At 40.8% G+C, this 16,285-nt stretch overlaps 1 protein-coding gene across 1 annotated transcript in view; it reads left to right on the top strand.

Annotated features, from left to right (window-relative positions):
* Positions 1–1,482: 1,482 nt before the first annotated feature.
* Positions 1,483–16,285, top strand: part of ezrb (ezrin b) — a 56,321-nt gene continuing 41,518 nt past the window's right edge. The window contains exons 1-3 of the mRNA XM_055873128.1: positions 1,483–1,661; positions 2,785–2,894; positions 9,752–9,835. Coding sequence (XP_055729103.1) covers positions 2,883–2,894; positions 9,752–9,835 — 96 coding nt within the window. The 5' untranslated portion in view covers positions 1,483–1,661; positions 2,785–2,882. The remainder of the gene's footprint in view (positions 1,662–2,784; positions 2,895–9,751; positions 9,836–16,285) is intronic.

The raw sequence follows: 16,285 nt of genomic DNA, 5'->3' as shown, positions 1-16,285 counted from the left end.
CAACAACAATCCTATAGTATTTGTGCTAGTGCCTTAACTTGAAAGTAATCTACTAAAACAAAATATTGCATACTTGAAAATGGTTACCAAACATTAGCTCTTGGTCATACCGTTATACTATTTATTTTATTTATTTTTAAACCAATAAGACAAATGCTGGAAAGTACAGTACATCTGTGTTTCAGGACACATGTACACGATCCTTGTTGTTTATAAATAGATTGTAAACAATTTCCTCTTTACAAGTGGCTGTTTCGGTCCCACAGATGGCATGCGTTCTGGCATTTTAGTGCACGCACTTCAGCGTTTATCTCTGATATATACTGTTCTATTTTGATCCTACTCAACTATTGGTCCGTTTCCATTTATGAAACCTCCCCAACCCGTTCACAGCGTTTCCTAGGTTGAGTTTTACAGGGCGTCTGCTTCTGACGCGCGCTATTACGCAACTATACAAATAGAAACACAAGAATGGCAATCCAAACAAATATACACGTGCATCTAATATCTTGCTTTTGTTTGTTTATGACGCCTTAGTTATTTTGTTAGAATGATTGTGTGGTATTAAATTACCACTTCCCATAATAGCCTATAGACTTAACCTACAGTAGGCCAATTTTATGTAGCAACAGCAATTCGTAAAATTCTCAGATTATGGGGTGTCTTTTATAAAGGACTTTTTAAATGTAATTTTGCACTTTTTTTTCAGTTGTACGCCAAACCCTAAACCCAATGAATCATGTTAAAGCTACTCTGATAATAAACTTATGGCTCACATAATGCTCTCATCTGAATACTCTTATGATGTGGCCTCTTGGTTATCTCAAGGTCTTCCCTTCTGTACAATGACACAACTATTCCATCTGGTCTGTTTTATCCTCTTATCCTCAAGGTCATGGAGTGAAGCCATCGCATTGGCGAAATAAATATGCTGTTTAGTGTCTATCTTTTATAATAGCCAAATATAACAGGCTAATTGTATAATTGTTTGCTAGATCTAGTCAACAATGAGCAGCATGTACTATTAAGAAAATTTGCTTTGACTGTAGCCAAAGTCATATTCGGCCTGGCTGATATAGCGAGACTCAGATTATAAATGCAGGCCTACTGAGTGGTTTCAACGGTGATAAATGACATACTGTAGGTGCCCCATAAAGGGTTGTCAGGGTACCAGAAACAATGTGCCCATAAAGATTTATTGACCACAGAATTGGGTGCCACATTGAATCACTGATCCTTCAATGGTCAACATTTTGCTATGATAATTTTAAAGCTTTGCCATATATTTTCACTCCAAATTAATTTGAATTAGTTATCACAAATTAGGTTACTAATTTAAAATGGTTTCTCCATAATAAACATACCATTTTAATCCTACAGTAGATCAGTTGGAGGGTTTTGCCCTTATTTTGCATTTTTCTACAAGTTTGCTTGAGTTCAACAGTTTTCAATATAATCTACGTGTCATTAATGGGAGTCGCTGTACGAATGACGGTCCCGCTTGCCTGGCACCGGTGACAAACAGGAACTCATGCAAGCAGGCGGCAATAGTCGGAGCGCTGAAGTAGCGGAGGGTCAGCCATATTGCCGCGCTGTTAGTTCTGCAGAGGAGTGTCCGAGGCTGCCCTGCGGTAGAACCATCTTAAATCACACCTGCTCTGGTAAGCCATTGTACCTATTAATGAATAGCGTATCGAATATTTATGTGAACGTGAGACTGTTGAACAGAATAGGGATGCTCACTACTTTGTTTCCGCACTTGTTGCACCACTTCTGCCGCCGCTTCCCACAAAGGGGGGAAATATAACAACAGGTGTCTGGGATTATTGTAGTGGGTTGTGGCTTGGTAAAATGCTAGAAATGGAATGTTATGTAGCTTGCAAGTGTAAAAATGTATCCATAATGCAACGGCTATTTTATTCGAATGTTTGCTCCAAAATGCACAATTAAAGCCTATTCGAGTCGGTCAAATAATTATCTTGGATAATAATATTATGACATTTGACAACAAAGAAGATTCACTGATTAGTAGCCTATGCTAGGTAACTACAGATTTAGGTTGGTAACGTTAGGTGGACTCAACTTGTTTCCTTTGTAGGTCTGTCTACTTCTACACACGCCGTGTAACCTAACAGGTTTTGTTATTTTTGAAATAGCCTAAACAGTGTTGGCCTAATGTGTATTTTCTTCAGAAGTTAATGAAGCTCGTGGCTATTTTGTGATCCCAACTGAGGTCGCGCCCTGTTAAAGGATATAGACAAGTTGTTACATTGTAACAGACGGCAGACCCTAAACGCAACAGTATATTTGATACGCAACAGTATATTTGATGTCCCTGTGATGGATAGGCTACTTTGTATTGGCTTCACATCACCCAGTAGTAGCCAAGATGAATTGATTCTGAAGGAAAATGTATCTGCAGTACACCGTGTATCATATACTGTAGGCTACATCGAACGTCCCCTCATAATTTTATCCAAGCAAGGATCACACCTAGATACCACAGTAGTGGTGCTGAAGTAAGATGTGTACCTATAAGGGTGGAGACTCCTAATTTATTTCGGTGTTCAAGCTGGACTCTCCTTTTTGTGGCTGTTATGGGTGAGGCTCGTTTCATCTGAATTTCCATAGACTATTTATAAAAAATGATTCATACGGCTGTACGAGGGCTGCGTCAACCAATCTCTATTTCGCACCAGCGTTTAAAGAAGGAAGGGTAGTCCCGTTTGACTGGTTATCACCGGAGTGGCTGAAACGCGTTTATCCTCTTTCGCTCTCTGACAGGAAGGCACTGACTGTGGAGACGTCATCTAGTAGGCTATCCGAAGTATTTGGAAACCAACTTCACAGCTCCGCGCACGGACCCAGGAAAAGGACACAAAATGCCTAAAGCTGTAAGTATTGCAGTGATTTTATATATTTCAAAGATGTTAATGTCGTCAGCGTTCTACTGAGTTGTCTAAACATATGCTTGGTAACTAAAAAGGATACGTTGGCAGTCCTGAGTCGAGATCCAAGTAGCCCAGGCTGGCAAGAGACACGATGTCTGCTCATGATAAGAGGAGGTACTATAAGATATTTGTGCTGTATTGACTATCTTACACCAAATATATATTATTTTTCTATGGTTTAATTTGTAGTTTCACTGGTAGATGAAAATACTAACATCCTCACTTATATCAATGCATTCTTTTAAAGATGAGAATAAGAAGTTGGCCTCTTGTAAGTGGTCACACTGTCTGAATATATGTGCTTCCTCACATGAAGTCTCGTCATCTTCATAAGTCTTACTTTCAGAACCTTTTTATTTGACTTAATGTAATATCCTAGCTGAGGCCTACCTGGGTTTACAGCTGGTCATTTTTTTGGTGACATTTGTCTTTGACAGCACTTCCAAAAAAACAATGGACTTTCATTAGCCCCCCCAGTCTCTCATCCGAGACACTAGAAGACTAGGAGTCATAAAGTGTTAAGAGCGTCACTGGAAAGTGACATCATTGTGGTGCTGGCTGCATGACACAGTAGCACTCTCTGGTACTCCACATTTAGGAACACAACTTGAAAAGCTGACCTTTTTGGTAATATAATGGCAGACCGTTTATTTTCTCTCCACGATATCAATGATGAGGCATACGCATTGATTTACTGCCACTGACTGGCTTCTCTCTATATACCGTGAGTTAAGAAAGACATTAAATATTGCCAAGGTTTTTTTGAGGATCTTGCTCCTATTTATAGTGTTGGTTGGTCAACATTTTTTGTTAAGCTGTGGCTGCTACGCTCACTACTGACTAGAAGGGCTTTCTATAACACAAACTGAGTTTCACTGACATGATGATCAGCCCATATTGAGATTCGGTATCGTGAGTTGTGATGCAAGACTATCAACCATAAGCCAAAATCCCATTTACTGTGAAAAACACATCAAACCTGGTAGAATGTATCTATCATATAGAGAAATAGAACTAGAGTAGAGTTCATTGGTTTAGAAGAGAAAGTAATCTGACAAGAGAAAGTTGAGATTTGAGCAGCTGAGATTGAGATCCTGGTTTGGTGTTCTCTCTCTCAACTTACACTTCTCAGAATGACACATTGTCAGCAGGTTGACCTTTAATAGGATAAATCTTGTTCTGGAGGCAGAGCCGAGTGATTTCCACTAGATGGGCCAGCTGCAAAGTCAAAATTGGCTATATATTGTAAGAATTCACAAAAACAAAAATTTGCTTAAATTTGTCTTAAATTAAGGTTAAGCATAAGGTAAACAGTGCGGTAAAGATTAGGGTTCAGATTATATTACTTTGTGGCTATGCTAGCTATTGACTATCCTGCAGAGCTGCCTCCAGTACATGAGTAATCCCAATAAATGCCAACCTGCACATTGTCATCAAGTGAATCATGTTCCCTCCTTGGCTCTCCCTGAATCCTGTTTCACGGCCCCTTGAACATCCATTTGACACACACACACACACACACACACACACACACACACACACACACACACACACACACACACACACACACACACACACACACACACACACACACACACACACACACACACACACACACACACACACACACACACACACACACACACACACACACACACACACACACAGATGTGGGTGTTTCCTTCTCATGTCTGAAACCCATTGTTAATAATTTGTTCTCTTGTATAATTGATAACTCAACAATATGACGATGCCTGCTGTTACGCCCTCTGGGCATGTCACTACGAATAGTCATCATGTTGGGACTTATCACATCATTATATATTTAGACATCATTATATAGTCTTTAGTTAACAAAAGTTAATACACTATGTTCAGTCAACAAGTTGGCCAAGCTGAGGTGCCCCAGTCTGCAAAACTAACCCACTATTAGAGGTCTCAGTCCTAAATACATTATTGAAAGGGACGCAGCAGGGGTGTATTCTACCCCCACTCCAGTCTCCATGGGACCTTCAGCAGGTAGGACCCAGCCCAGTGGTAGTTTATGGCTATATGGTTCTGTGGGGCATTGCATACATGTTCCCATGACAACCCCACATTGCAACAGACTCCTTTAAAGCCATCCAAACCGTTGTTAAATATTGAATGGGAATGCAGCATAAAGGCCATTCTGTTGAGCCACTGTGGTGAGATGATGATCACCATCGGTCAACCAACTCATTAACAAGTGAAGGGTGTTGCATACTAGACCAGAGGTTCTCAACTGGTTTTGCCTCGGGACCCAGAATGAACCAGGTTGTTTCATTCGTGACCCAATATTCATATCTTTAAGGCCGAAATGCAATCTGGAAAACTAGTTTTAATGCTATATTGACTGTAAATATAGGAATTATATTACACAAGTGAACAACATTCCAACCTTTTTCATTGTCAATAATTCCATATGGATCATATTCTTGATGAAGAATGTTGGCAAGCTCACTTGTTTGAGACCACAAAATCTGCTAATTGGCGCTAATAGGTACATATTGAAAATATATTTATTGAAGATTTTTTTTTCTAAGAATACATTTCTACACATTTTCTACCTGGTATGTTGTTTAAATTCAGACTGCAGTATTTTTTCACCCCCCCAAAATGTATTTTTAAAAATATATATATATATTTTTTTACTTAGACACCTACGATCCACTCAACGTCAATTTGGTTACGACTAGGGATGTAATGATTCACAGATACACATCGGTCTCCGGTTCAAATGTTTAATAAGATGTGAGTGCATCGGTCCGCGGGACCCCAAATGATCCAAATGTAGCATGCATCGGTCAGAAAATGTATTCAAGTGTATTTAATCGGCAGTTGACTTTTTTGTATTTTTTATTTACCTTCAGAAAATACCTCTCATCTTTTGTGACAACCGCGTCCTCGCCTTCAGTGTCGAACTAAGCATGTAATTGTGTTGACAGTCATTGATCTACAAGTCATTTTGCATTCCCAACAACCCTAGGCACTATCAGTAGCATAGTCAAACTGCGTGCTATGCAGCTTTGCACAATGACCAACTAGAGCTATTCTGTTCGGTTTCTGTTAGATTATAAAAAATAATAATCTCTGTTTTCTATTATTATTTTAAACATTAAACGCACTATGCATTATGAGGGTTGAATGCCGTAAGAACACAGAATAAAACTATTAATAAAAGTATCATGATGGTAGTGACTGCCCATTTCACTTATTAACCGTCATTTATTCACATCACTTCAATAAAATATTTCAGTTATTGTGTATATTACATTTGTTTTATTTGATTACTTTTTTTCATTCCAAGTCATCATCTCATCTCTATAGAGCTGCTGCCTATGCAGCCTGACAAAATCACTATTTTAGTAGTCTGGATTTGATTTATCTCTAGATAAACTATGCGATGTGCGCATTGAGCTCACACAAAAAAAAACAACACATGAAATGGAATTCAAATTATTGAACCAATGTTGGTCAATTAGTTGTTTAAAAAATGGAAAATAACCAACATTTAGGTTAATCGCTCAGCACTAGTGATCTGGCACATCTGCGCAGATCACCTTCAGCATTCAAATGTTTATAAAATGGCTTGCGCTTTCTAATTTTGGTAGTTTTGCTTGAAACAATCAGTATTATGGTAATTTTTGGATATACAGGTTAAAGTTGATCATTTCATAACGAGGACAGTAATCACTTTTGCTACCCGCACTGCAAAATTGTGCTATATATTCCTTGGCTATGTCATAGCAGATTTTAAAAGATAAATATAGAGCCAGTAATGTATCAAACACTTTTAATCTGCAATAATGACAAATTCATGAGTGGGTGATGGTGATTTCAGATTGAAAGTGTGGGGGGTATTGCCCCCCCCCCCCCTAACTGATATTGGGGCGGTAGATGCCCAGTTTCCCTTATGGTGCCCACTCACTTGTTCCTCTCTCTGTTGGTCTGGGTGTGTTGACTTTTAGTCAATACTCTAGGTATATTATACAACAATGTGGAGGGATAACGTTGTGCACGTTTCCTGTCCTTTCCCTCCATTTAGCTGATCCGGAGTCAGTTTAACTCTGTCGTCACAGGGAAGAGGCCTGTCTGTCTCCCTCACACAGCTGATCTGGAGTCAGTTTGACTGTGTGCAGTCTGGAACCTAAGGTCCGTTTAGAAGGCATAGTGGTATAGGAGAGGAACCACTGGGGAGGCCCAGCTGAAAGGGGATCTTTGTGTTGCTGTTTAATGGAGTTTTCTTCTCTCTCTCTCTTTTTTTTTAACTCTGTTTTGGATGCTGCTTCCCACAGTGTGAGCTAGGAGCCCCTCACCTCCAGGTTTAGTGATGATACTGTCAGTCATGGGTTGTGTTCAATAGAGAGAAAGCATTTTGAATTGGAGTCAAACAAGTAGGTACTTGCTAAATTTGTCCAATAACAACACATATTTTCATTTTTCGGTTGGAAAATGTTTTGCTACGGTGTGCCACGCTGAACTCCTGTTGAACTACCCCTCCTCCTCCAACTGGACTCCCAGACTCGGACTGACCCAGTCACAGCTGCCCAGAACATTCAATATGTCCATTATGAGGCTTTTCCCATGCAAAAAATATACACCCTTTCATGCTACCTTACCTACCTTACCTTTCATCTACCTTACCTTTTCATCTACCTTACCTACCTTACTTTTTATCTATCTATCTTTCCTACCTTACCTTAACTTACCTACCTTACCTTTAATCTACCTTACCTACCTTACCTAAACTTACTTACCTACCTTACCCTTTCATCTACCTTACCTACCTTACTTTTTTATCTACCTTGCCTACCTTTTATTTACATTACCTACCTTACTTTTTTACCTACCTTGCCTACCTTTTATTTACATTACCTACCTTACCTAAACTTACCTACCGTATCTTTTCATCTACCTTACTTACCTTACATTTTCATCTACCTTACCTACCTTTCATCTAAATTACCTACCTTACATTTTCATCTACCTTACCTACCTTTCATCTAAATTACCTACCTTACATTTTCATCTACCTTACCTACCTTTCATCTAAATTACCTACCTTACATTTTCATCTACCTTACCTACCTTTCATCTAAATTACCTACCTTACATTTTCATCTACCTTACCTAACTTTTACCTACCTTTTTTACGTACCTTACCTACATTACCTAATTTACCTAAACTTACCTACCTTACATTTTCATCTACCTTACCTAACTTTTACCTACCTTTTTTACGTACCTTACCTACATTACCTAATTTACCTAAACTTACATACCTTACATTTTCATCTACCTTACCTTTTATCTACCGTAGTTGAATGCGCTGACTGTAAGTCACTCTGGATTAGAGCATCTGTTAAATGACCAAAATGTAAATGCAATTTTCTCTCGTAGTCCATTCACATTCACTTTGTTCTGAAAGGGTTGAATTGTTCTTACTATGGAACAATTGTCTACTGCCATCATCACGTCAGTTATTCTGTGTAGGCTCAGTATGTAGCCTACGAGGCAGCTAGGGAGCATGGCTGTGAGTCAACAGTTAGTCAGTAAGAGCCCAGGCCCCAGCCCAGCAGACGTCCCGTTTGGCCGTTTCCATTAGGCACCATTGAGTTTGCTCACTACAGAGCCTCAATGTCATTCACAATGGCCAGGAGATGACAGATTACACCAAAGGCTCTGCTAACAGCAGGCTTCCGCTCCCTCATCTCTAAGTCCACACACTTCTTTATAGGGTTGTCAGTCAGTGCTAACCAATAACCTGGGTAAATACTGTACTGTAGAACCGAATCATAACTGAAACAACATCTGACCTCGAAGAGAGAGTTGAAGGACTGGTGTGTGTTAGAGAGCTCACAATGCTGACATTGTAATGAATATGATGTATTTTAGCAGGACTTTAGTCACTGAAGTGGTGATATCCTATCACGGGTCTCTATTGTGAAAGCCTTACACAGTTGATGTTATGTCTCATTCATGGAAATCGGGAAGATGCTCTCATTGCAACTCACAAGGCTGTTTTTTTTCTATGTTTTTCTGCTTATTTTCAACGTTTTAGTTGTTTGAATCGTTTTATTACCTCAATGGACCTCCGTAAGCAGGCCAAAACTAGAAGGACTGTTTGTGCAGCATAGGTCAGCCTTATCAATCATTAACCGAAGAATGGAAACGCATGCCTTTTCTCTCAAAACGGCAGTGAATGGACATGGCCTGTATTGACAAAATTCCCTGCCCACCCACGCTATCCTGATAGGCTGGTCTGTGTCAAGGGGTTATGACACTATCGCCCTCACCACCTATGACTATCTCCGACAGGGGCCCCTTCTGAAGTCAACCATGTGCCTTTACTGTAACTAGCTAACTGCAGCTGGTCTGCTACGAAAGGCTGACGTGCTTCACAACCTAACACAATTTACTTTATAGTCAAACAGAGAAGTTTACCAGACTAGCTTAGTATGAAATCTGAAACGAGAGCTCAGGAGTAAATATTTGAGGTAAAACACATCGTGATTTTTCCCACTCAGTTCCCTCCGATCAGTCTTTCTGTCTGTTACAAAGCATAGATAAACAAACACATGCTCTGTTGTGTTTACTCTGTCTTTACATACAGTATCATCCCCTTTGAAGTACACGTCTGTGTGACATGTACATGGCTCCTCAGCTGCTCTGTCACTGTTAGTTCCTATAGTGTTTTAACCCCTCTCTCTCTGACTAGATAGTAAACAGTCATGTTTTTGTGTTACTAATGTCTTTCTGTCATGTCTCTCCCTCCACAGGTCAATGTTCGTGTCACCACCATGGACGCTGAGCTGGAGTTTGCCGTCCAGCCCAGCACCACTGGTAAACAGCTCTTTGACCAGGTCAGTGTTTACAGTATCCTTCTAGCTGTTATATTCATAGGGTTGGTCCTGTTATTACCAGCAACAACAGAGCACCTAGAGTATTTATAATACATTTTTAAAGACATTTTTATTAAATATCTTTTGAAGCCGTGTGTGTGTGTGTTGGTGTGGGTGTGTGTGGTGTGTGTGTGCGCGCTCTAATCAGTTGCCCTGCTCTAGTGACCCAGCCCCAAGCCCCCACCTCTCCATACCTCCAGGCCTGTCCTGTACCCATTCACAGCCATTGATATGTTATCTAAGGCAGGGTTTCAAGAGATTTGAACTGGAATTGTTCTTATCAGACCCTCTCTCCTCACGTACTCTAGCAACCATTTCCAGAAAGGGGTGTTGTGCTTAGAGCCAAGATGTTACTGAAACTGATTACTGGTAGTGTGAGAAGAGAGTCAAGAGGTTACTGAAACTGCTTACTGGTAGTGTGAGGCTACTGAAACTGCTTACTGGTAGTGTGAGGCTACTGAAACTGCTTACTGGTAGTGTGAGGCTACTGAAACTGCTTACTGGTAGTGTGAGGCTACTGAAACTGCTTACTGGTAGTGTGAGGCTACTGAAACTGCTTACTGGTAGTGTGAGGCTACTGAAACTGATTACCGGTAGTGTGAGAAGAGAGAGCATGATAAAAGCCTTTTTCTTTTTATCAGATTACAATATATATAACAATGTAGATGTAAAATTGACATTATTTATGGAATGGACTAGAGGTCGACCGATTCATCGGAACGGCCGATTAATTAGGGCCGATTTCAAGTTCTCATAACAATCGGTAATCTGCATTTTTGGATACCGATCATGGCCGATTACATTGCACTCCACGAGGAGACTACGTGGCAGGCTGACTACCTGTTATGCGAGTGCAGCAAGGAGCCAAGTTAAGGTGCTAGCTAGCATTAAACGTATCTTATTAAAAACAATCAATCTTAACATAATCACTAGTTAACTACACATGGTAGATGATATTACTAGTTTATTTAGCTTGTCCTGCGTTGCATATAATTGATGCGGTGCCTGTTAATTTATCATTGAATCACAGCCTACTTCGCCAAACGGGTGATTTAACAAGCGCATTCACGAAAAAAGCACTGTCGTTGCACCAATGTACCTAACCATAAACATCAATGCCTTTCTTTAAAATCAATACACAAGTATATATTTTTAAACCTGGATATTTAGTTAATATTGCCTGCTAACATGAATTTCTTTTAACTAGGGAAATTGTGTCACTTCTCTTGCGTTCTGTGCAACAGAGTCAGGGTATATGCAGCAGTTTGGGCAGCTTGGCACGTTGCGAACCATGTGAAGACCACAGGGGATCATTTAACAAAAGCGCATTTGCGAAAAAAAAGCACAATCGTTGCACAAATGTACCTAACCATAAACATCAATGCCTTTCTTAAAATCAATACACAGAAGTATATTTTTTTAAACCTGCATATTTAGTTAAAAGAAATTCATGTTAGCAGGCAATATTAAACTAGGGAAATTGTGACACTTCTCTTGCGTTCATTGCACGCAGAGTCAGGGTATATGCAACAGTTTGGGCCGCCTGGCTCGTTGCGAACTAATTTGCCAGAATTTTACGTAATTATGACATAACATTGGCGGTTGTGCAATGTAACAGGAATATTTAGAATTATGGATGCCACCCGTTAGATAAAATACGGAACGGTTTCTGTGTGTTATTATATTATAATTAAGTCTATGATTTGATAGAGCAGTCTATCAAAGGCTCATAAGCATTCATTCAAACAGCACTTTACTGCGTTTGCCAGCAGCTCTTCGCTGTGCTTCAAGCATTCCGCTGTTTACGACTTCAAACCAATCAACTCCCGAAATTAGGCTGGCAATACTAAAGTACCTATTAGAACATCCAATAGTCAAAGGTATATGAAATACAAATGGTATAGAGAGAAATAGTCCTATAATAACTACAACCTAAAACTTCTTACCTGGGAATATTGAAGACTCATGTTGCAAGGAACCACCAGCTTTCATATGTTCTCATGTTCTGAGCAAGGAACTTAAATGTTAGCTTTTTTACATGGCACATATTGCACTTTTACTTTCTTCTTGAACACTTTGTTTTTGCATTATTTAAACCAAATTGAACATGTTTCATTATTTGTTTGAGACTAAATTCATTTTATTGATGTATCATATTAAGTTAAAATAAGTGTTCATTGTTCATTCAGTATTGTTGTAATTGTCATTATTACATATATATATATATATATATATATTTTTTTTTTTTGGGGTCCTCCAATAATCGGTATCGGTATCGGCGTTGAAAAATCCTAATCGGTCGACCTCTAGAAGTGAATCATCCCAACCATTGTCCTTCGCATGGAACCCAGAAATACATGTGTTGGAGCCGGTCCCTGACATCAATGTTTCTGTACAACATCTTTGAATACAGCATGTTTGTATAGTAAGTATAGAGGGACAATAAGATAATATCGTATTGTTCTCAGATTGCTGTACATTGACGAGCTTGTAGTACGTTGCTGCCGTAACCTCTTGTTGGTTGATACTTCAGTGTAATGTACTGGATGTGAGAAGGCGGCAGCTATCTTAGTGGTTCGAGCAAAAGTTGCTGGTTTGAATAGCCAAGGTGAAAAATCTGTCGATGTGCCGTTGAGCAAGGCACTTAGCTTTTATTTGCTCCAGTGGCGCCGTACTACTATGTCTGACCTTGTAAAACAACACATTTCACTGCACCTTTCTGGTGCATTTGACAAATAGAACTTTAGTTTTTTTAATGTGCTTATGTAATGGTTGAGTCCCATGGTGTCACGTCTGTAGCTACAGTGTGGACTGGATTCCAAAGGCATCATGGGATGTACAGATGTAGGATCTTAATTTTCTCACTTTTTTGTTGCTGATCATTTTCCTGCACTGTAGGAAATGCAAACTTGTAGTATATTCAAGGTTTAAAAATGGCTTCTAAATTTTGTAATTCCCACAAAAAAAATGTCAGACTTGATTTGCCAACAAACAATGTATCAACCCCTACAATGTCCAATAATTATGATCCACATAATAACTCACATTTCCTGTTGCTGCAGGATTATTTTCCTGCTGTACAGTAGCAAACTGGCTCAAATTAAGATCCTACATCTGTAGCAGGCCTCTATTCCACGCCATGGGGCCATGGGGAGAGCCATGGGGAGAGGAAAGGCATTGTCTTGGCTTGGCATAGCCCCTTCTTGAATAACGTGTGTGTGTGTGTGTGTGGATACATGTCTAGGGAATTTTACCTTCAGGCTCTCTGCAGAGATATTAGCATTAGATTCAGATGTTCCACTTCAGTGTCACTAAGAATTCCTTCAGCTACGTGTTGAAAGGCCTCAGTGGGGTGTGCCAGACATTGTCGTGCACCAGAATAATTTGTGTTGGAAACAGTTTGTCGACGCTCACAATACAGGTGCACGTAATGGGTTTGTCTTGTGAACTGTCCATCTGATAACCACCAGTAGCCAAAGTTGAAGTCTACTGACGTTGAACTACTGCTTCCTCTGGTTAGAAATGTGTCCGTCCAAAGCCTGTGACCTAATTGAATTAGCAACTTGGCATGAGCGGGTGAAGTCAGTAGCAGAAATATCCTGCAGAGAAGGACACAGACAGTCAGACAGAAGCGTGCATGCGCACAAACACACACACATACACACACACACATTTTGAATCCACCAATCAAATGTACAAACATTTCAAAGGTTCCTGTATGCGTGGCACTCAAGTGTACAGAAAGCACCTCCTTCTCCAAACAGCTAGGCTGCCCACGACAGCTGAAACAGACCAGTACCTAGCCAATTGTTTTTGTCAGGCCCGTAATCTGGAGGCCACACACTCCAAGCCTGTGTACATGGCTGAGACTGCTGAATATCAGAGCTACCAGCTTGCACCTTCATGCGAGGCTATCTCAGCATGCCACGAGGGGCTGTTTAAGCAACTTCTCGGCAAAGGCCTGCTCCATACTGTATAGACGTCAAATGAGCAGCCCACTTCCTCCCCTGCGCCCCCCCCCCCCCCCCCCCCCCACCCCACCACACACACACACACACACACACACACTGGTAATACTCAGCATCAGTGGTGAGCTCATCCCCTTTTAAAGTGGCCTGGAGTGGGCCCCTCTCTGTGGTGGGCCCTGATCTTATCCTCCTCTCTCTGGTGGGCCCTGATCTTATCCTCCTCTCTGTGGTGGGCCCTGATCTTATCCTCTTCTCTGTGGTGGGCCCTGATCATATCCTCCTCTCTGTGGTGGGCCCTGATCATATCCTTCTCTCTGTGGTGGGCCCTGATCATATCCTTCTCTCTGTGGTGGGCCCTGATCATATTCTCCTCTCTCTGGTGGGCCCTGATCATATCCTCCTCTCTGTGGTGGGCCCTGATCATATCCTCCTCTCTGTGGTGGGCCCTGATCATATCCTCCTCTCTGTGGTGGGCCCTGATCATAGGACCATTGACGTGCAGCCCTGCTGCCTCAGCCCTACCTCTTCAACACACTCACTTTGATTCTCCATAGAACTGCTTAAAGCCTTTTTCCCCACAGTTTTTCTTAGATACTGTGAATGTATACGTTCAGGACAGCCCACCTAAACAGATGACTCTCTCTCTGGGCTTTTGCCCTCATAAACACTGCTGAGAGAAATGTTCACTTGGAAGTTTGACTGGAGTGACCGTGCAAGGTGTGGCATTTGTGCCCCTGTCTCACTGTTCAGACTGCATGTGATGCAGAGTGGGGGATTCTCAAAAGTTGTCCAGAGGTGGTTCAAGCTGCTTCTCAATAGTTTTTTCCCCTCCAGTTTTATATACAGGATGTAGATGGTGTATATTATACATCTTTAATCCTTTGAATAATAGTGCATTATTAACAATGATCTGCGCCCCAAAGATAAAGAATGAGAGAATGTTTCGATGTCCTGCATGTCACGATTCTTGGATCCATTGTTGGACTAAACTAGCCTAGGTCTTTTGTGTTGGGTGAGAACAGCTAACATGTAATCTACAGTTTGAGCTTCATTGATTCAACTGCAAATGTTTGTCTTAGAGCTGTTTAATGATTGGCTGATGGAAGTGGCCTGGCAGTGAGTGGCACACCCAGTTTATAACTCTTTGGTCAAGTACTTTGCAGCCTTTTAACTCTTGGAATGTTGATTAGTTCATTCCAGTACTTACGGTGGGGTTTTGTCTTTAATACAGGTACTATTATTATTTGATAAAAATCTGTTTGACCCATCCCTAGACAGACATGTTCTGCTTTTGCAGACAGACAAAGGCCTCTAGTTGTACCAGAACCCCTGTACCTTATCCCCCTGGGGAAAAGGACTCCTTCATTTAGATGACTCATCAATAGCCTCTCTCTCTCTCCCTCCCTCCTCTCTGTGTGGTTCCCGGTCCCAAAGACCTATGAAAGGGGCTGTTTGTCTCCTAAAACCCTCAGGACTTTCATTCCAGGGGAGACAACGCAGTCAGAGGCACTCTCTCATTTCAGGCCTGACCAGTCAGTGCTTGTTGTGCTAAAATACAATTTGGAGAGAAAAAACTTAACCTGAACCAAAGTCCTTCATCTCCTGCAACCCTGGCACGTTAGCCCAGATCCGTATTAGGTGGCAGCTAAGTAAGTGCTGGGCGCTTGATTTTATGTTAACCTTGGCCACTGCTTATCGGATAAGAATGGGTTTGGCCGGAGTGTGGTGTGTGTGTGGTGTTCACTCAAGCTTCTTCACCCAGCCAGCTAAGCACCCCACATGATGATTGGGTGGGGAATCTGGCAGCGGCACAAACAGAACATGGCCTGGCGACTGGTGAGAGTTTCTCATCCTAATTGAAATGTCTGGTCTATAGACTCTCCATAACCCATAATATATAACTTAAAGGTACCGTTTCCCGGACACGGAATAACCCTAGTCCTGAACTAAAAATCATTCTCAATGGAAATTCTTAATTGGAAGCGCTTTTTAGTCTAGGGGTAGACTTATTTTGTGTCTGGGAAAGCTACACATAGGGTTTCTCCCAATTTGACACATTATAAAGTGCACTCTTTTTGACCAGAAGTAATGCACCTTATAGGGAATAGAGTGCCATTTCAGCCTATACATATATCTATGTTGCAGTCATATTGGAAAATCATTTAAAAACCTGGAGGTCAGCGGAAAAGAGCACCTCTCTTTACAGCAACAAGTGATTTCCCAGATCTGTAATTGACGACTCTTCCCTCTCTCTACACTAATCTCTGATTAATGGTAGAATAAAATCGATATAGTTACATATCAGGGTATAATCTTTTACGATATATGTTATCTTATCATTTTGACAAAAGCGTAATATTATTTTTGTGCTAGTTGGCTGTACCTGCACCAAAACTCCCCTATTTTTCCTTCATAGCTTGTCCTCCTTCTTCTTTTTAAATGG

Source organism: Salvelinus fontinalis, chromosome 20, assembly GCF_029448725.1.
Source record: "Salvelinus fontinalis isolate EN_2023a chromosome 20, ASM2944872v1, whole genome shotgun sequence".
In the NCBI taxonomy this organism is placed as follows: domain Eukaryota; kingdom Metazoa; phylum Chordata; class Actinopteri; order Salmoniformes; family Salmonidae; genus Salvelinus; species Salvelinus fontinalis.
This window is presented reverse-complemented; position numbering and strand designations above follow the sequence as displayed.